Here is a 20,790-nt window from a genome sequence, read left to right on the forward strand (position 1 = left end):
GCCCATAGGTGAAAGAATGTATATATAGGGAGGTTTGTTGAAACCTTTTTTGGTAGAGCAAAAATTGGAAATAACCTATATATTTATCCATCCACAGAAGAATGAATGGATTAGTTGTATAATAAAATGCCATACAGGGGGGAGTTTATGTGGCTCAAGCAGTTGAGTACCCGCCTCCCATATGGGAGGTCCCAGGTTCAGTTCCCAGTGCCTCCTGAAAAAAACAAAAACAAACAACAAGCAACACAAACAAAAAACCAACTCAGGGAAGCTGATGTGGTGCTGGCTTCACACGTACAAGGTCCCAGCTCAGTCCCCGGCCCCTATCTCAAAAAAGAAAAGAAAAAAAAAAGTGTACAGGAGGTTGGGTATAGCTCAGTGGTTGAGCATCTACTTCACCTATACAAAGTTCCAGGTTTAATTCCTCAGTGGTAACTCCTTAAAAAAAAAAAAATACCATGCAGCAGTTACATGAATTTGATCAACATATCAACATGGATAAATTTATCCAAAAAGTACAGAGTGAAAAAGGTTGCAGAAATATACATAGAGATGATATATTATTTTGTGAAAATCTGAAAAATAATACAATGGAAAATATATTTAATAAAAGTATAAAAAGATGGAAGGATACACAAAAAGTTCAGAATAGGCATTACCTCTGGAGAGGAATGGAAGGAGCACAAGAGTTCTTCAAAAATATTTGTGATGTTTTACTGTTAACAATACAAAAAGGTTTGGAGCCCCCTCAAAAACACACTAAAAATGGTTTATTGGTTCACTTTAGTGTTACATCATTACCACTTAGAGAATATAATGTGCTTAGGAAATTTCGATCACTTTTAGAAGAAATGTACGTGAAAGGAAAATTAGGTAAGAACTAGCCCCAAAATAATGACTTGAAGAAGAGAAAGCAGTAAGGAAATGAAAAGTACATGAAACTAGGAAAGCTAAAAAATAAAACACGGGGGAAACGGACTTTGGCCCAGTGATTAGGGCGTCCGTCTACCATATGGGAGGTCCGCGGTTCAAACCCCGGGCCTCCTTGACCCGTGTGGAGCTGGCCATGCGCAGCGCTGATGCGCGCAAGGAGTGCCGTGCCACGCAAGGGTGTCCCCCGCGTGGGGGAGCCCCACGCGCAAGGAGTGCGCCCGTGAGGAAAGCCGCCCAGCGTGAAAAGAAAGAGCAGCCTGCCCAGGAAGGGCGCCGCCCACACTTCCTGTGCCGCTGACAACAACAGAAGCGGACAAAGAAACAAGACGCAGCAAATGGACACCAAGAACAGACAACCAGGGGAGGGGGGGAAATTAAATAAAAATAAAATAAATCTTAAAAAATAAAAAAATTTAAAAAAAAAATAAAACACGGGACTGTATAACATAGTGAATCCTCACGTAAAATACAAATATGGGTGATACTGCATATAAGACTGTTTTTACAAAATATAAATACAAATATACTAGAGAGAAGGAAACACAATAGCAGCAGTGTACAGCAGGGCAAGCATGGAGACTGAGATGATGAGTTTTCTTTGTTTTTTTGTTTTTCACTATTATTATTGGAATAATAAAAATGCTCTAAAAATGACTGAAGTGATATATGCACAATAATGTCATTATTACGAATACCATTGATTACATACTTTTGGATGGATTTATGGTTTATTAATATGTATCAATAAAATTTGTTAAAAAAAAAAAAGTACATGAGAAGGGATGAATATTGCTCCAGTGAAAAATAACTGCACTTTTTCTTACTTTCAGCCATTTTATATGGAAGTCATACCAATTGATTTCTCTAGAACAAAATCCTAGGTACTCAGGAGACAGAAAAAAACTTTCTAAGACTAAACACAGCAAGAGCATGGTTAAATAATACTCAATACCATTTTTGATGGAAGATATAGTTTTAAACAAAAAGAAATATGGTAAACTAAATGAAGATTACCACCACTCCTACCCCTTCACGTACAAAAACACCAAACCTATTTCTTTAGTCTTCTCTATCTTGTTGAATGGAACCCATCTAGTTGCCTAAGCCACAAAACTATATCCAGGACATCAACAAATTTTACCAGTCCATCTCTTAAAACAATCTGGCAATCTAGCCACTTATCTTCATATCCATTACCTACCCTAGTATAAATCAATATCATCTCTTAAATTTTTGCAATAGTCTCCTTCCTGGTTTCTATGTCCCTATCTCAAGGTCCCCATCCAACTCCATTCCACAGCCAGAATATTTCTAAAATGAAAATCACTTAACTTCCCTAAAACTTTTCAATGGTTTCCATTGTACTCAGACAGTACAAACTCCTTCATTGCTTACAAAGCCCTTCAAGAAATGGCTTCTGCTTATCTCTCTAAGCCATATCCTTCATTACTCTTACAAAACCAAAACCCTATCCCTACACCTCATATACTCACCCCTTGAACTCTATCTACATCAAGCCACAGCAAACTACTTATGAATTACCCAAATACAATGTGTTCTCTCTTATCTGGCCTTTATACAGGCTCCCTCTGCCTGGATTACCTTGCCCATCCCCTCCCTCTTCTCTCCCCCAATCCCCAATTTTGCTAACTAAATCCTTGTCCATTAGATCTCAATTTCTGCTTATGTCATCTCCTCAGGAAGTTTTCCTTTACACCTTTTATCAAGTGCAGAACTAGATTTCCTTTGACAGGCTCCCACAATATCCCTGAACTTCCCCCATCCAGACATTTATTGTATTGTTTTACAAGAGTATAAGTACCCTAAGAGGAAGGGCAATGCCTATCTTGACCATTGTTGTGGCCCTAGTACCTAACATAACAGCTGGCATATACTAATTAGTTAATATTTATTAAATGAATTGGTGTTTTAAACCAGAAGACAACTCAAAAATAATGTTATAATCATATCAGAAGTGTTATATAATATTAGAAGCAGAAAATAAAATTTGCAAATACGTACATTTTAGTCTAATTTAATAGGATTATATTCTAGCTCAATGGAAATTTTATTTTAATATTATGCCAATTATTTTTCTGACTTGATACTTCATCCCAAATGAAGAGAAATGAGCAAGAAAACAACCTGATAAATAATCCATCCCACTGTCTTCCCTATTTGGGAAATGAAGATTGATATAAAGAAAGAGGTTATATATTTTCTTTCTCCAGTTGCTGACGACAGAAGACATTAATGGTAGTAAGGGAGACTCAGAAAAGTGATAAATAGCAAAAATAAATTACTGTAAAGTCAGTTACAACTTTAAAAAAGAGGGTTCTAGCAAAAATAAGAGAGAAAGCAAGATTTTCCACACTGTGGAACACTAAAAAATCTAATTATGCATACTCAACACATCTTGATTTCTAAGCTTAAACACATAAGCTTTGATTATCAATTCCCTTATAGCTTTACAACATACTAAGCTGTCACATACTAACCAGTGTTCTGATAAAAAATTTAGAAAAATGATTGTTTCTTTTTTTTATACACTAAAATTGTCTACTTAAGTTAGTCTCTATAAACATAAGCTTTCACAGTAACAATCTGAAGCTTAACCACAACTAGTAAATCCTAGAGAAAAGGAGATTATTTTGTTCTCAAGGTTAAAGAAATGCACTGTAGTTAAAAATCTTAAAGCAGAAAAGTCTTTTTTGCACTAATATTGACCTAACGAACTGAACAGAAAAGGCAGGTGACAGGAGAATTATCTTACCTGGAAGATTACCCTTTGAGATAGTGTCTGTATCCAAATTGTAGGTGTCCTGGAGACGCAAGAGAGCTTTAGCCGCCCCAACCTGATCTTCATCATTTGGGAAGTACTGTCTCTGAATGGTTAAGTTAGAGATAAAGCCTTAAAATAGAAAGAGAAAATAAAGAAGGACTCTAGAACCTCATAGACCTCCAATACAGATTTTTCATAATCTATTTTATAATAATTCTCTACCATGCCATGAAAGTCTCACATGTTCAAAAAGGAAAAAAAAAAAAACCACTGAATGAGATGATATACTCCTACTTATTCAAACTTTCCAAAAGTTTTCTGTTTCTTAATTAATCTGTGATTACTACAAAAGTTATATCTGTATAAAGGTAAAGGTAAACACACATAACTGAATTGTTAGCTATACACATCAAGAAAACAAAAAGTTTCTTCACTAAACTTGAGAAGTGAACAGATTTATGAATTGGAAAATGACACTGATTGGCAACCAATTAAACATTCAGAAAATAGATTGTAAGTAAAATCTGTACTCCTAACTTCTGTTTTCTTTTCCAAGTACCACACATTATGTAACAGTAAATATATAAAATTTGGTAGAACTCTTTGAGGGGGAGATGTTAATTATAAATTTTAGATTATCAGCAAAGCTGATTTTTAAAAATATGTTTAGATCTATTTAGTAAGACTAATATGCAGTCCAGATTTGTTATTTATAATCCTAATCTTAATTTAAATAGGGCTTAATATAAATATTTTTTTAAAGACAAACTTAAAAAACCAATTGTTGTTAACTATATAATTCCTAAGGAGAATGAATGCTAAATACTGCTTAAGGAACCAAAAAATAAAATAAAAGTGATTTGAAATTTTAATAATATAGGTCTCTTCATTTGCAAATGAAAGTTAGGTATGAGATTTTTCATTTACACATAATCAACCCTGTATGTTTTGATCAGCAAAAGGCCTTGCATTCTTCTGTTAATGGAAATGTACAAGTGAAAAATGAAAGACCAGCTGGAGGAGAGTTAAAAGATCAAATTTTTTTGGTTTTCTTTGGTTTTAATACCAACTCCCAGCCACAATCACCACATAGAATTGTACAAACAAGTTTTACAAATTTTACAGAAGATGGCAATGTGTTTTATGTCCAAAGAAACAAGTCCAAGAAATTGCTTAAATCCTCTTTGTAAAAAAAAAGAAAATATATATCTATATTGTAGCATTAAGGGATGACAACCACAGATTTAAATGCCAAAGTCTCAAGGTTCACATTAAAAAAGAACTTAGGGCATTCATACAGGTCATTATTTGAGAAATATATATGTGTGTCTATGTGTATAAATGTCTTCAAGGTGTTACATAAGAAAGAAAATTATCATAGTTAATTTCCTCTCATAGTGAAATATTGACAGGCACTTCGCTTAATTTTTCTTTTCAAGGATGTCCCATTAGCTTGCAAGCACCCTTGGAGTATTTCATTTATATAGCTATCTAGCTCAGCAATCTCTTTTTCCCCCACCTTCAGTCATTCAACAAATATATGTGCCTCTACTATGGACTAAGTATAAACCCTTTACCTCCTTAAACTCCAGACTTAGTTTTCTCTATCTATTACTAAAATATCTAAAAACACCTCAATACTCCCAGTATAATTTTACTGCTTCACTTAAAAATACTTACTCATCATTACTCTTTAATGCCTCAGTTTTTAAATTTACTGCCCACATTAAGTAAAACAACCCTAAACTTCAAAGTTCTAGGTTGTACGCAGGTAACACTTTTCTTTATAATGCTATTCCGAGCACATTAAAATTGATTAGAAGATAAAGACTTACGTATTATTTTTTAAAGTATGTAGGATTACATAAGAAGGATTACCCTCAGAAATGAAGCTATATGCTAAATAATTGATTGGCTTTTGTAGATTTCAAAGCAAAATGCACCAACAATGGTCACCAACAGTAGAAATTATCTTTTTCTTTGAATAATCAAAGAAATGAGAAAATGTGATTAAATTAACTCTAGTAAACCCAAACACATCCAAGCAATAACTCAGTTACAACACTGAACATCTGATGTTCTAGAAACTGAATTTCTCATTAGTTTAGGCTGGATCATTGGTCTTCTTAGACTTACCATCTGACATATCCTTAAGGACCAGATTCTCCAACTCTCTCCATTCCGTGTTCAGACGTTTCATTAACTTGAATGCATTTACAGGGTGTCCAATAAATCCTTCTGGATCTTTTGTCGCTGTACTGGTTAGCTGATCTAACTTCTCAGTCCATCTATAAACGTAAGATACCACTGCTAGTATATACCCAGAAGTACTGAGAGCAGTAAACAGGATATACATACACTTAGAATGGAAATACTCAATTAGTAAAGCACTCAAAATAAAAAGAGACTATGCTTAACTTTTTTCCTTTAAAATAGATCTACAAATTTTTTAATCAAATCAATTTTATTGATACATATTAATAAAGCAAACAATTTATCGAAAGTGTACAATCAACAGTATTTGGTATAATCATTTAGTTGTACGTTCATAACGTCAATCATTATTAAAGCATTTTCATTATTTCAATAATAACAATAAACAAAAACCAGACAGACAAACAAGGAAATTCCTTACCTCTTAACCTCTCTGTTACCCCTGCTGTATATAGCTTCTAATTTGGCTATTCTTGCACAATTATTTATTTGTTTATTAAGCAGTTTTATTGAGATATATTCACATACCATATGATCTATCCAAAGTATATAATCAATGGCATTTAATATAATCACAATGCTGTACATTCATCATCTCAAAAAAAATTTTTTTTTAAGATTTACTTTTAATTTATTTCTCTCCCCTTCCCACCACCCCCCAGTTGTGTGCTCTCTGTGTCCATTCGCTGTGTGTTCTTCTGTGACCGCTTCTGTCCTTATCAGCGGCATCAGAACTCTTGTGTTTCTTTTTGCTCTCCGTGTGTGCGGCTCCACTCTTGGACAGGTTGCACTATATATTCGCACTGAGCAGCTCTCCTTACGGGGCACACTCCTTGCACGTGGGGCTCCCCTATGCAGGGCACTCCTTGTGCGCATCAGCACTGCACATGGGCCAGCTCCACACGGGTCAAGGAGGCCCTGGGTTTGAACCTTGGACCTCCCATGTGGTAGGCGGATGCCCGATCCATTGGGCCTAGTCCGCTTTCCTCAAAAATTTTAGAACAATTTTATTACTCCAAAAAGAAAGACTCCACACCCCTTAGCATTCCTTCCTCAGCCCTACATAACCACTACTCTAATTCCGCCTTTATAAATTGATTTATATTTATATTTTATATAAACGGAATCACACAATATGTAATACTCTGTGTCTGGTCTCCTTCACATAGCATGTTTTTTTTTGTCTAATATTAATATTTTGAAGTATTAACCTACATTTGTTCAGTTTCAAAGAAAAAGAGCCCCATAATGCAATTTACCCATATTCATATTTCACATAATATATTTATATTTCATTTAATATATTTAGTTCATAATAGTGCAATATCTCACACCTTATACAAAAATTAACTCAAAATGGATCAAGGACCCAAATATAAAAACAACAACTATAAAATTCCTAGAAGAAATTGGAGGAAAACATCTTCAAGATCTTGTGGTAGGCAGTAGTTTCTTAAACCTTACACCTAAAACCCAAGCAACAAAAGAAAAAATAGATAAATGAGACTTCCTCAAAATTCAACACTTTTGCACCTCAAAGGACTTTGTCAAAAGTGTGAAAGGGCAGCTGACTCAATGGGAGAAAATATTTGGCAATCACATATCTGATAAGGGTTTAATATCCAAGATATATAAGGAGAACATACAACTCAACAATAAAAAGACGTACTATCCAACTAAAAAATGGGCAAAAGACTTGAAAAGACAACTGTCCAAAGAAGAAATACAAATGGCAAAAAATATATACATATGAAAAAGTGTCTAACATCGTTAGTAATTAGGGAAACGTAAATCAAAACTACAATGAGATATCATTTCACTCCTATTAGAATGGCCACTATTGAAAAGTCAGTAAATGTTGGAGAGGATGTAGAGAGACAGGAATGTTTATTCACTGTTGGTGGAAATGTAGACTGGTACAGCCACTGTGGAAGACTATCTGGCAATTCCCAAGGAAGCTGAATATAGACTTGCCATGGGACCCAGGAATTATTCATGGCAGTCAAAAGTTGGAAACAACCCAGGCGTCCATCAACTGATGATGGATAAACAAATTGTGGAGTATACACACGATGGAATATTATGCAGCAGTAAGAAGAAATGAAGTCGTGAAACATATGACAACATGGGTGAACCTGGAGGACTTTGTGTTGAGTGAAGCACTCCAAATACAAATTATTTTTAAAGTAAAATTATATAAAGATTTTTAAAAACCAACATTCTTTTTTGAATAAAATTTAACTTGGCAGAACTGAAATATACCTGAAAGACTTCTTGTTTTTGTTCAGTTTCTCCCAGATGATTGCAATAAATTGAACTTCCCTAGGTTAGTAAAACTAATTATAATTGGATCTCCTCAGCAAGAAGGAAAGAAGAGTAGACAATAGACAGAAGCCACATGAAGAAATAAAGATCTCCATAAGGGTAATGACATGGGTAAATATAAATGCCGATACTTAAAGTTTTGTTTTGTTAACTCCACTTTTTTACTTCCTACAGGATCGAAAAGACAAATACATAAAACGTAGTGAGAAATTAGTGGTTTTGGGTTCACTGTATAAGCACATAATTTGTAACAAGAGCTACATAAAGGTAGGGGAAGAAGAGATATAGGAACATAGTTTGTGATACTATTGATGTTAAGTTGGTACCAAAGTAAATGAGATTGATATGGATTTAGGATTTTAAATTTAAGCCCAAGAGAACTACAAAGAAAATAATGGTGAATATGCAAGCTCATAGAGACAAAAATTAGAATACCCCCAGGGCTAGGGGTCGGAGGCATGAGGATTTAATGTATAATGGGTGTAGGGTTTTGTTTGGAGAGATGGGCAAGTCTTAGTAATGGAAGGTACTTCAATATTGCGAATGTGATTAATCCCATTGAACAGTATGCTTGAGGATGGCACAGATGGAAATGTTTATGTTGTATAAACGTTCCCACAAAAAGGAAGGAAGGAAAGGAAGGAATAAAAGAACTGAAGAGATAATGACAACTAAAAGCAATACAGAGGAGCTGATGTGGCTCCAGCAGTTGGGCACCTACTTTCCACATAGGAGGTCCTGAGTTTAGTTCCGAGTGACTCCTAAAGAAGTCAAGCAAGAGAGCAAGCTGATGCAAAGAGCTGGTGTGGCAAGCTCACTCAACAAGATCTCACAACAAGATGAGGAGACAAAACAAGAGACATGACAAACAGGGAGCAGATGTGGCTCAAGCAACCAGGCACCCCCCTCCCACATAGGAGGTCCCAGGTTCAGTTCCCAGTGCTTCCTAAAAAAAAGAAGAGCAGACACAACAGACAGAGAACAGACAGCTAGTGCAAACAAAGGGTGATGGATAAATAAATAAATCTTAAAAAATAAAAATAAAAATAAAGCAATACATGATGCTGGATGGGATCTAACAAGGGAGAAGGAAAAAGCTCAAAGGGACATTTTTGGAATATATGAAAAAATTGGAATATGGACTACAAGCTCATATCAACGTTAAATTTCTTAAACTGGATAACTAATTATGGATGGTTACATAAGTGAATTCCTGGTTCTTAGAAAATGTACATGGCACTATTAAGTGGTCAAGGAGCATAATGTATACAACCTACACTCAGGTGTTCAGAAATGCATTGATAAACAGACTCCTGGATGGAAGGATGGATGGAGGGAGGAAAGTAGGGTGGGAGGGAAGGATGGATGGATAGATAGAATGACACAGAAAACGTGGAAAAATGCTAAAATTGATAAATTGATCTATCTGGCAGGGAAGGCAGGGTATGATGGAGTCTTCTGCATGGGGTTTGTATTATTTTTCTAACTGTCCTCTAAGTTTGAAAGTATTTTCATATAAAGATTTAAAATAATTACTGGGAATGACAAGAAATATTTTCAGCTGATCTTAGAACAATCAATAAATTCCAACACCAAAAAAATAAAAAATAAAAATCAATCAATAAATTAGCACTTGATAAAGTTTTGATACATGCTACCACATGAGTGAATCTTGAAATATGCTAAGCAACAGATACAAAAAGACAAATATTTATGATTCTATTTCATGAACTATTTAAAGTAAGTAAATTCATAGAGACAGAAAGTTGATTCAAAGTTACAGCGCATATGGGGAGGGACCTAGGAGAGTTACTGCTTAAGGGTTTCTATTTAGGATAAGGAAAAAACTTTTAGTAATAGAAGGTGGTAATGGTAACACACCACCGTGAAATAAATTAATGCCACTGAATTGCACACTTAAGAATGGTGGACATGGCATCATTTAAATGTATGTCACATATATATGTCACCAAAATTAAATAAATAAATAAGCATTTCATTTAAACAACTGTAATTTTCACTTTAATCTCTACACTGAAACCATAGTAGTAAAGAAGTATAAATAAGAAAAATAGCTAGAGGACAGGCAGAACTGATCTGGAAGAAAATCTCATAGGGTTTAGGACACCGGGGGAAAGCTAGACATCACCCAGAGAGAGGAACAAAGGAAAAGAATTGGAAGAGAAAAATTCAAACAAATCCCAACCAGGTGTTGAACTCAAAGGGCTGTCAAACAGTGCATTCTCCTGATGGACCAAGGAAGTACATGCGAGGAGATAAAAAGTTAATAAATAAGAGCATCTTTTTCAAGCCATTACAGCCTCCCAACCCAAGGCCCAAAGAAGTGGGTCTGCAACCCATTACAAGGTCTGGGGCCCAGATTTGAGCAATTAACAAGGACAATTCTAAAGACCCAACACAGGTTGAATCAAGAATCAAAGAACAGTGGTAGCACACAGCCTCCTGCCACTAAAACCCTACAAAGGAGATAGAGAGTATCTGAGTAAACTCACCACCCAAATCAGATGCTTAGACATCAGGAAAAAAGTAGAAGCTATAGTAAGAAAATGGAAGTGATGGCCCAAGAAAAGGAATACATCAAAGCTCAGAAGAGACAAAGAATTTGAAACACTAATAATAAATTTCCAAGTAAATTAAGAATTAGAAAGACAGTATGGGGAAGCAGATGTGGCTTAAGTGATAGGGCCTCCGCCTACCATCTGGGAAGACCTGGGCTCGATCCCTGGGGCCTCCTGGTGAAAAAGAAGAGAAAGCATGCCGCATGGTGAGCCAGTGCCCGCATGGTGAGCTGTGTGCCCATGCAGTGAGCCGAGTGCCCATGCAAGTGCTTGCATGGTGAGCCAAGTACCCGCATGTCAAGCTGAATGCCTGCACAAGTGCCCACAAGGCGAGTCAAGTGAGTGCACTGTGGTAAGCCAGTGCCCACACAAGTGAGTCACACAGCAAGACGATGATGCTACAAAAGAGAGATGAAGGGGAAAGTCAAGGTGAAGCACAGCAGAAACCAGGAACTGATGTGGCACAACTGACAGGGAACCTCTCTCCACATCAGACATCCCCAGGATCGAATCCCAGTGAATCCTAGAGGAGAAAGATGAGAAAAGAAGACAAAAAGAGAGAAACAGATATAGATAAGATCACACAGCAAATGGACATAGACAGCAAAAACAGCAGGATGGGAGGGGAGAGGGGAAAAAAAGAATATGGCTAAAGAGATAAAGGATATCAAGACGCTGAGGAAGCACAAAGAAGAATTTGAAATCTTGAGCAGAAAAGTAACAGAGCTCATGGAAATGAAACACATGATATGTGAGATTAAAAACACATTAGAGGCATACAAAGGAAAAGTAATACTTAAGACAGAAGAGAAAAAAAGAAGAGAGAGAGAAAAGAATGGAAAAAATTGAGCAGTCTCAGGAAGCTGAATGAGAACACGAAAAGCAACAACATAGGTGTCATGGGTGTTCCAGAAGGAGAAAAGAAGGGAAAAGAGGCAGAAAAAGTATTTAAGGAAATAGGTACAAATTTCCCAACTCACATGAAAGAAATGAACTTACACATCCAAGAAGCACACCGTACCCTAATTAGATTAAATTCGAATAGACCTACTCAAAGATACAAACTACTCAGAATGTCAAACGTCAAAGATAAAGAGAAAATTCTGAGGGCAGCAGGGGTGAAGCAACCCGTCACAACCCAGTAAGACTTAGTGTGGATTTTTCATCAGAAACCATGGAGGTGAAAAGATAGTGGTACAATACAATTAGGATAATGAAAGAGAAAAACTGCCAGCCAAGAATTCTTTATCCAGCAAAATTATCCTTCATATATGAAGGTGAATATAAACTATTCACAAACAAACAAAAGCTAAGAGAGTTTACAAAAAAGAATCCACCTTTGCAGGAAATATTAAAAGAAGCCCTATAATCTGAAATAAAGACAGGAGAGAGGCCTTGAGGAAAGAAAAGAAAGAATAGAGAAAATATAACCAAAAGAGTAAAAAGACAAACAAAAATACAATATGACATATGAAAACCAAAGAATAAAATGGTGGAAGTAAATAATGCATTTATAATAATATCATTGAATAGGCATGAATTAAACTCCCCAAAAGATATAGGCTGACAGATGGATTAAAAAATATAAGTCATCTATACAATGCTTACAAGAAACTTCTTAGATCCAGGGATACAAAGGGGCTGGAAGTGAAAAGTTGGAAAAAGATACTCCATGCAAATAGTCACCAAAAAAAGAGCAGGGTAGCTATACTAATATCAGAGAAAAAAGACTTTAAATGCAAAAAAGTTATAAGAGATACAGAAGGCCATTATATATTAATAAAAGGAACAATTACCAGGAAGATAATAACAGTCATAAATATCTATGCATCTAATCAGGGTGCCCCAAAATACATGAGACAAACTCTGGCAAAACTGAAGGGAGAAACAGACATCAATACAATAGCTGCTGGGGACTTCAACACCCCACTCACATCATTAGATAGAAAAACTAGACAGAAGATCAACAAGGAATCAGAGAACTTGAACAATATGACCTAACAGACATATACAGAACATTCCATCCAAACTCAGCAGATCATACATTCGTCTCAAGTGCCCATGGATCTTTCTCCAGGATAGACCACACATTAGGGCATAATGCAGCTCTCAATAAATTTTAAAAAAGGCTGAAATTATACAAAGCACCTCCTCAGATCATAATGGAATCAAACTGGAAGTTAAACAACACACTCTTAAATAATCAGTGGGTCAAAGAAGTGAAATCCATAAATATATTGAGACAAATGAAAACAAGAACACAAATATCAAAACTTATGGGATACAGCAAAGGCAATCCCATAAGCTTATAGCCCTAAACTCCTATATTAAAAAAGAAAGGGGAAGAGGACATGGCTCAACAGATAGAGTATCTGCCTATCATATAGGAGGTCCAGGGTTCGATACCCAGACCTCCCTGACCTATGTGGTAAGTGCCCCGCACACAAGGAATGTGCCCCGCAAGGATAGCCGCCCCACGAGAAAAAAGTGCAGCCCACCAGGGAATGGCGCCGCACACACAGAAAGCTGATGGAGCAAGATGATGCAACAAAAAAAGAGACATAGTTTCCCAGTGCTGCCTGATAATGCAAGCAGACACAGAAGAACACACAGCGAATGGACACAGAGAGCAGACAATGGGGGGGGGGGAAGGGGAGAGAAATAAATCTTTAAAAAAAAAAAAGGGAGCTAAACTCAAAGATTTAAATGAATAACTAGAGAAACTAGAAAAAGAACAGCAAACCAATCTCAAAGCAAGCAGAAGGAAATAAATAATAAAGACTAGCTCAGAAGTAAATGAAATTGAGAACAAAATAAATAGAGAAAATCAACAATAACAAAAGCTGGTCCTTTGATAAGACCAATGAAATCGAGAAACCCTTAGCTAGACTAACAACAAAAAAAAGAGAGAAGATGCAAATAAATACAATCAGAAATGAAAGGGGGAAGTTACAACTGACCCCACAGATATAAAAAGGATTAAGAGAATATTATGAGAAACTATGTGCCAACAAACCAGACAATCTAGATGAAATGGACATATTCCTAGAAATGCACAAACTACATTGATGCTACAAGAAATATAAGAACTTAACAAAACAATCACATTTAAAGAGATTGAATCCATCATCAAAAATCTCCCAACAGGGAAGCAGACTTGGCCTAGTGGTTAGGGTGTCCATCTACCACACTGGAGGTCCGTGGTTCAAACCCTGGGACTCCTTGACCGGTGTTGAGCTGGCCCACGTGCAGTGCTGATGCACACAAGGAGTGCCCTGCCACACAGGGGTGTCCCTGCATAGGGGAGCCCCATGCGCAAAGAGTGCACCCCATAAGGAGAGCCACCCAGCACAAAAGAAAGTTCAGCTTGCCCAAGAATGGCGCCGCACACACGGAGAGCTGACACAACAAGATGACACAACAAAAAGAAACACAGGTTCCCATGCCACTGACAACAACAGAAGTGGACAAAGAACATGCAGCAAATAGACACAGAGAACAGACAACTGGGGTGGGAGTGGGGGAATAAAAAAATTTTTTAAAAAAATCTCCCAACAAAGGAAAGTCTAGGACCAGATGGCTTCACAAGTAAATTCTACCAAGTATTTTGAGAAGAACTAACACCAATCCTGTTTAAACTCTTCCAAAAAACTGCGGAGGGAAAATTACCCAACACATTCTATGAAGCCAACATCATGCTAATACTAAAGCCAGAAAAAGATACTACGAAAGAATATTACAGACCAATCTCTCTAATGAACATAGATGCAAAAACTCTCAACAAAATACTTGGAAATCGAATCCAATAATATATCAAAAGATTTATACATCACAACCAGTGGAATTTATTCCTGGTATGGAAAGCTGGTTCAATGTAAGAAAATCAATCAATATGATATACCATATTAACAAATTGAAGGGAAAAAACCACATGATCATCTCAATTGACGCAGAAAAGGCATCTGACAAAATCCAGCATCCTTTTTCGATAAAAACACTTCAAAAGATAGGAATGCAAGGAAATTTCTTGAATCTGTTAAAGGCATATATGAAAAACCCACAGTCAACATCGTACTCAATGGGGAAAGGTTGAAAGCTTTCCCTTTAAGATTGGTGACAAGACAAGGATGCCCACTGCCACCACTGTTACTCAATATTGTACTAGAAGTTCTAGCCTGAGCAAAGAGACAAGAAAAAAAAAATTTTTTAAGGCATCCATATAGGAAAAGAGGAAGTAAAACTCTCACTATTGGTCAGATGACATATACTGTATTTAGAAAATTCTGAAGTATTCATGACAAAGCAACTTGAGCTAGTAAGAGTTCAGCATAGTGGGAGGATTCAAGATCAACACACAAAAATTAGTAATGTTTTTATATACTATTACTGAATAATCTGAGGAGAAATCAGGTGAAAAATTCCATTTACAATAGCAACAAAAAGACTCAAATACCTAGGAATCAATTTAACCAAAGAAGTATAGGATCTATATACAGAAAACTACAAAACACTGCTAAAAGAAATCAATGAAGACCTAAACAAATGAAAAGACATTCTGTGTTCATGGACTGGAAGAATAAATACTGTGAAGATGTCAATCCTACCCAAACTGATTTATAAATCCAATACAATACCAATGATAATCCCAAAAGCCTACTTTACAGAAATAGAAAAGGCAATTACCAAATTCATTTGGACGGGAAAGTGCATCTGAATAGCCAAAAGCATTCTAAAAAAGAAGAGCAACATGGGAAGAATTTCACTGCTTGACCTTGAAACATATTACAAAGCTACAGTGGTCAAAATGGCATGGTACTGGCATAAAGAAAGACACATCAATCAGGGAATAGAACTGAAAGTCCAGAAATAAACTCTCACCTCTAGGGCCAACTAGTTTTTGACAAACCTACCAAGTCCATGTTGACAGGACAAAACAGTCTCTTCAACAAATGGTCCTGAGAGAACTGAATATCTATAACCAAAAGAATGAAGGATGACCCCTCTCTTACTCCATATATAACAACTAACTCAAAATGGATTAAAGACCTAAATATAAAAGCCAGGACCATAAAACTAATAGAAGAAAATGTAGGGAAGCACCTTAAAGACCATATGGTAGGTGGTGATTTCTTGGACCTTATACCCAAAGCACACACAACAAAAGAGAAAATAGATAAATGGGATCTCCTCAAAATTAAACACTTTTGCACCTCAAAGGACTCTGTCGAAAGGGTAAAAAGGCAGCCAACTGAATGGGAGAAAATATTTGAAAATCACATGTCTAATAAGGGTTTAATATCCATAATATATAAAGAGATGCTACAACTCAACAAAAAGACAAACAACCAAATTAAAAAGTGGGCAAAAGACTTGGATACACATTTGTCTAAAGAAGAAATACAAATTGTGAAAAAACACATGAAAAAATATTCAATATCGCAAGTGATTAGGGAAATGCAAATCAAAACCACAATAAGATATCAGTTCACACCTATCAGAATCGGCACTATTAAAAAGAAAGAGAACTACAAGTGTTGGAGAGGATGTGGAGAAATAGGAACACTTATTCATTATCAATGGGAATGTAGAATGGTACAGCCACTGTACAGGACTGTTTGGCAGTTCCTAAAGAAGTTGAGTATACATTTGTCATGTGACCTGGCAATATAACTACTTGGTATATACCCAGAATTGAGAGCAGTGACATAAACAGACATCTGTACACCAATGTTCATAGTGTCATGGATAAACCAACTATGGTTTAGTCACACAATGGGATATTATGTAACTGTAAGGAGAAATGAAGTCATAAAGCATATGGCAACATGGATGAACCTGAAGGACATTATGTTGACTGAAGTAAGCCAGACCCAAAAGCACAAATACTGCATGAGTGTGCTACTACGAACTAAATATATTGTGTAAATTCATGGAGCTAATAACTTGAATATGGGTCACCAGAAAATAGAATGAGTTTAGAGAATAGAAAGCTGATGGTTAACTTGTGCAGAATGGGTAAAAAGGATGAGTGTTATTCTTTGGAAATGAACAGAAAATGAATAGCACAACATAATGTCTGTAACTAGCAGTACTATTATGTGGGTATGAAAGGCTTTTAAAGGGAAAAATCTAAGGTCACGTATATTATAAAAAGGAAAGATAAAAATATAACATGGAACTGTGTAGCATAATAAAACGGCATGTGAAATATGATTATGGGTAAAACTGCATATAAGACTGTTTTGCTTTGAAATTGAACAAATGAGTTAATGTTACAAGAATTTATTAGGCAAAAAAATTATACTAAGTGAAGGAAACCAGATAAAGTACTACACATTGTATGATTCCTTTTATATAAAATGTAATTATAAATCAATTTATAATGATGAAGTTAGATTAGTGGTTATGTAAGGTTGGGAAAGAACTGCTAAGGGGTGTGGAGTTTTTCTTTTTGGAGTAATGAAATGTTTTAAAATTTTTTGTGCTGATGAACATCCAACATTTTGATTATACTAAATTGATTATACACTTTGGGTAGATCATATGGTATATGAATAAAACAGGTTAATAAATAAATAATTGCACAAGAATAGCCAGAAATAGCTTTGTACAGCAGGGGAAGCATGAAGAGATGGAGGAGTGAAGAATTTTTCTGTTTGTTTGGTTTTTATTATTATGGGAAAAATGAAAATTCTCTAATGATGATTGACGTAATGAATGCACAACTATGTGATCATACCAAATACCACTGACTGTACCCTTTGGATAAATTATATGCTTTATTAATATGTATTAATAAAATTAATTAAAAAAAAAAAGGCGGCTAAATAACATTGGAAAACTGCTCCACCAGATGGCTTGAAAGGGGAAGTTAGAAGAAGACAGAAGATATTAGCAACCACTTTTAAAAACTGTCAGTCAATTCCTCCTATGCATCCATATTCTCTGGTCACTCTGTTTTCTTTTATCTGAATCTTTTAGCCCAAGCCTGACTTGTTTTCTAAATTCCTATTTCAGCCATATCTGTCCTTGACATTTTGTGGTTTTTTTGTTTGTTTGTTTTAAAGATTTCTTTTTTATTTCTCTCCCCTTCCCCCCCCAACCACCCGTTGTCTACTCTGTGTCCATTCACTGTGTGTTCTTCTGTGACCCCTTCTATCCTTATCAGTGGCACCAGGAATCTGTGTTTCTTTTTGCTGCATCATCTTGTTGTGTCATCTCTCCGTGTGTGCGATGCCATTCCTGGGCAGGCTGCACTTTCTTTCGCGCTGGGCTGCTCTCCTTGCGCGTGGGGCTCCCCTATGTGGGGGATACCCCTATGTGGCAGGGCACACATCAGCACTGCGCATGGGTCAGCTCCACATGGGTCAAGGAGGACCCGGGTTTGAACTTTGGACCTCCCATGTGGTGGGCAGACAGCCCTATCCATTGGGCCAAGTCCGCTTCCCAGTCCTTGACACTTTGTAGGAATGACATTTGGCGTTCATTTTCACTCAAAGAATGTCTTAACTCTAAAAAAGAAAATACCTGGGTGCAGTCAGAATCATAATAAGTAAAACACTTTACTTACTTCTTTATTTGTTCTAACTTGTCCTCCTCTGCCTTAATATAGTCTTTCAGGGAAGTCACCAGATCTTTCTCAATATGGATCAAATCAGTCATCTGACCTAGAAGGGAGATAAGAGAAGTAATCAAATATTCATATTCATCAACATGTGTATTTTAGAATAATTAAACCCTCATTGAGAATGCTTCACTCTATGAAAGGATTTAACTGGCATGAATCAGGTATGTTGGAGAAGAGCATCTTTCTTCTTTTTCACTTTTTTTAACCAGATAAATAAAAATATAAAGCTAAAAATTTTTCTAATTATGTGTCCCAGTTCTAATCTTCAAGCTATTTAGTTTTGCAAACTTGTTCTTTTCATCTGCAAATTTATTTTTAAATTACAAACTAACACTACTTTCCAACGATCAGTGTTTCATCCTCCCTACCTCTCGCCTCACCTTTTTTTTGAAACTAATTAGAATTAAACTTTTATTCAATAAGCAAAAACCAACTAAACAAAAAAGGTGCATCACAATGAAATTTAAATAATCAATGTTTCATTATTTATAATGGTATGGGAGGAGTCATTTTTATATCCTGAAATGAGGTTGCATAAATATATAGTACATTGTGTTAATACACAATTACACAAGTATAAAACTGTGTCAAAAGGATGAAGAAAGCATCTCATTTAAGAGATGAAGTACGCACACAGGAATATATAAAAGGATTTTTCTTGAGGGAAGGGTGCTTGGGGAGATCATACATTTATGTGCCTCTTTTTTCCCACCTTTTAAAGCAATATACTATTTTTATAACACTTGTAAATATATTTTAAATTTATGATATAGAACAATAACTTGTGTTGACTGTAGAGTCCTAAATGGAAAAAGCAGGTTACATAATGTGAGACATATTATTTGCGTATCTGTGCATTTAAAAACTAAATATATGAATTAAATTGTTAATACATAATAATACGCATTATTGCACCAAAATAATGGGTGGACCACTTATGAGTAAGTTGGTTTGGTAGGCTTTTCTACATTTGTATAAATTTCTAATCTGAAAATATATCATGTTATAGAGAGAAAAAGTTCATTTTTAAAAGCTGAAATTGAAAAAAAAAAAGAGTGAAGGACTTTTGGAGGGGAAGAGACTTAACCAATGCTTCAGTCTTTAGGGATACACTGTATTTATTTGTTTTAACTGATTTTTTTTAAACTAAAAAATTAAACATTTTAAATGTAAAAACATCACAAACAAAAAAGCATTAAGACTTACCAATTGAAGTAAAAAAGCCTGGATGAGCCAAAGACCAGGGAAGTAAAATTCCTACAATTAAAGTACACCAAATCATCTTGGAAGACATAATTTTACAGGTTCACACACCTACAAGAGAAATATGGTCATTACCCAAAGTGAGAGAGAGAGAGAACAAAATGGTAGAAAAAGTTCATTACCTATTCTTCCTATGAAAAAAAGGAGTCAGACCCCAAGGCTGCCCATAGAATTCTTGTTAACTGATTTAATAACAGCTTCTGTTTATGCCTACTATCATTTTTTTTGTATAGACTACTACCTTGAAATCTCATATTTGAGCAAAATGTACATTTTATCATCGAATAATTTATGCTTAAAAACTCAATCTGAGTTTTTTCCTTATTTATACTACTACAATTAGAGTAATTAACCAGTAGCTAGTGGTTTTTCCAAAGAACCTGAAAAACACATTTTCTCTGCTCTAGATATAAGCAATGAAGTTTCCATAAAAATATGCCACTTTGTTAAAATAATTTGATTTAAATATTACCCAAATACATTTTAAAGATGTTAGAACATGTTTTAAAGGGGAAGAAACTTTTCAGAGCTTTCTGACTAATCCTTAAAATTCGTAATCCAGTCTATGTGGTTTTAAATTTTTAAATAAACTTACTTCAAAACTGTAAATTTGGAGGTTTCTTTTTAAGACAATGAAAATGTTCTAAAATGATTGTGGTGCCTCATCAGGGAACAACTCTGAATATACTAAAAGCCACTGAATTATATACATTAAATGGGTAAACTGTATGGTATGTGAATTTTATTCAATAAAGCTATATTTTAAAAACTAAAAGAGCTGTAGAGAATCCAAAAGAAAGAAACATCCCCGTACAACTAATAATTTCTCTCAAACATCGAGACTTGAGATTTTTCTCTTATCTACTCTTACTCTGATCCATGTAAAATTCCTTAGCCTAGTATTTAGCTGTGGCCTTTTTAAAAAACAAAACAAAACAAAAAAAACCTGGCAGCAAAATCCTTCTGCCCTATTTTCTTTCTCCCCAGCTGTCTTTTTTCACTGTGGCTTCTTCATGGTGGATGAGGATATCAACTAAACAGCAGAAAGGTTTTAGACCATGCTGTAT

General features: G+C 35.5%; 1 protein-coding gene across 2 annotated transcripts in view; it reads right to left on the reverse strand.

Annotated features, from left to right (window-relative positions):
- Positions 1–20,790, reverse strand: part of P4HA1 (prolyl 4-hydroxylase subunit alpha 1) — a 113,358-nt gene that overhangs the window by 66,129 nt on the left and 26,439 nt on the right. For both annotated transcript variants that reach the window (XM_058299004.1, XM_058299005.1), the window contains exons 2-5: positions 19,667–19,774; positions 18,404–18,500; positions 5,852–6,003; positions 3,707–3,844 (exon numbers count right to left, since the gene is read on the reverse strand). In XM_058299004.1, the coding sequence (XP_058154987.1) occupies positions 3,707–3,844; positions 5,852–6,003; positions 18,404–18,500; positions 19,667–19,754 (475 nt within the window). In that variant the 5' untranslated portion in view covers positions 19,755–19,774. The remainder of the gene's footprint in view (positions 1–3,706; positions 3,845–5,851; positions 6,004–18,403; positions 18,501–19,666; positions 19,775–20,790) is intronic.

The sequence above is a fragment of the Dasypus novemcinctus genome, chromosome 6 (genome assembly GCF_030445035.2).
Source record: "Dasypus novemcinctus isolate mDasNov1 chromosome 6, mDasNov1.1.hap2, whole genome shotgun sequence".
Taxonomy (NCBI): Eukaryota; Metazoa; Chordata; class Mammalia; order Cingulata; family Dasypodidae; genus Dasypus; species Dasypus novemcinctus.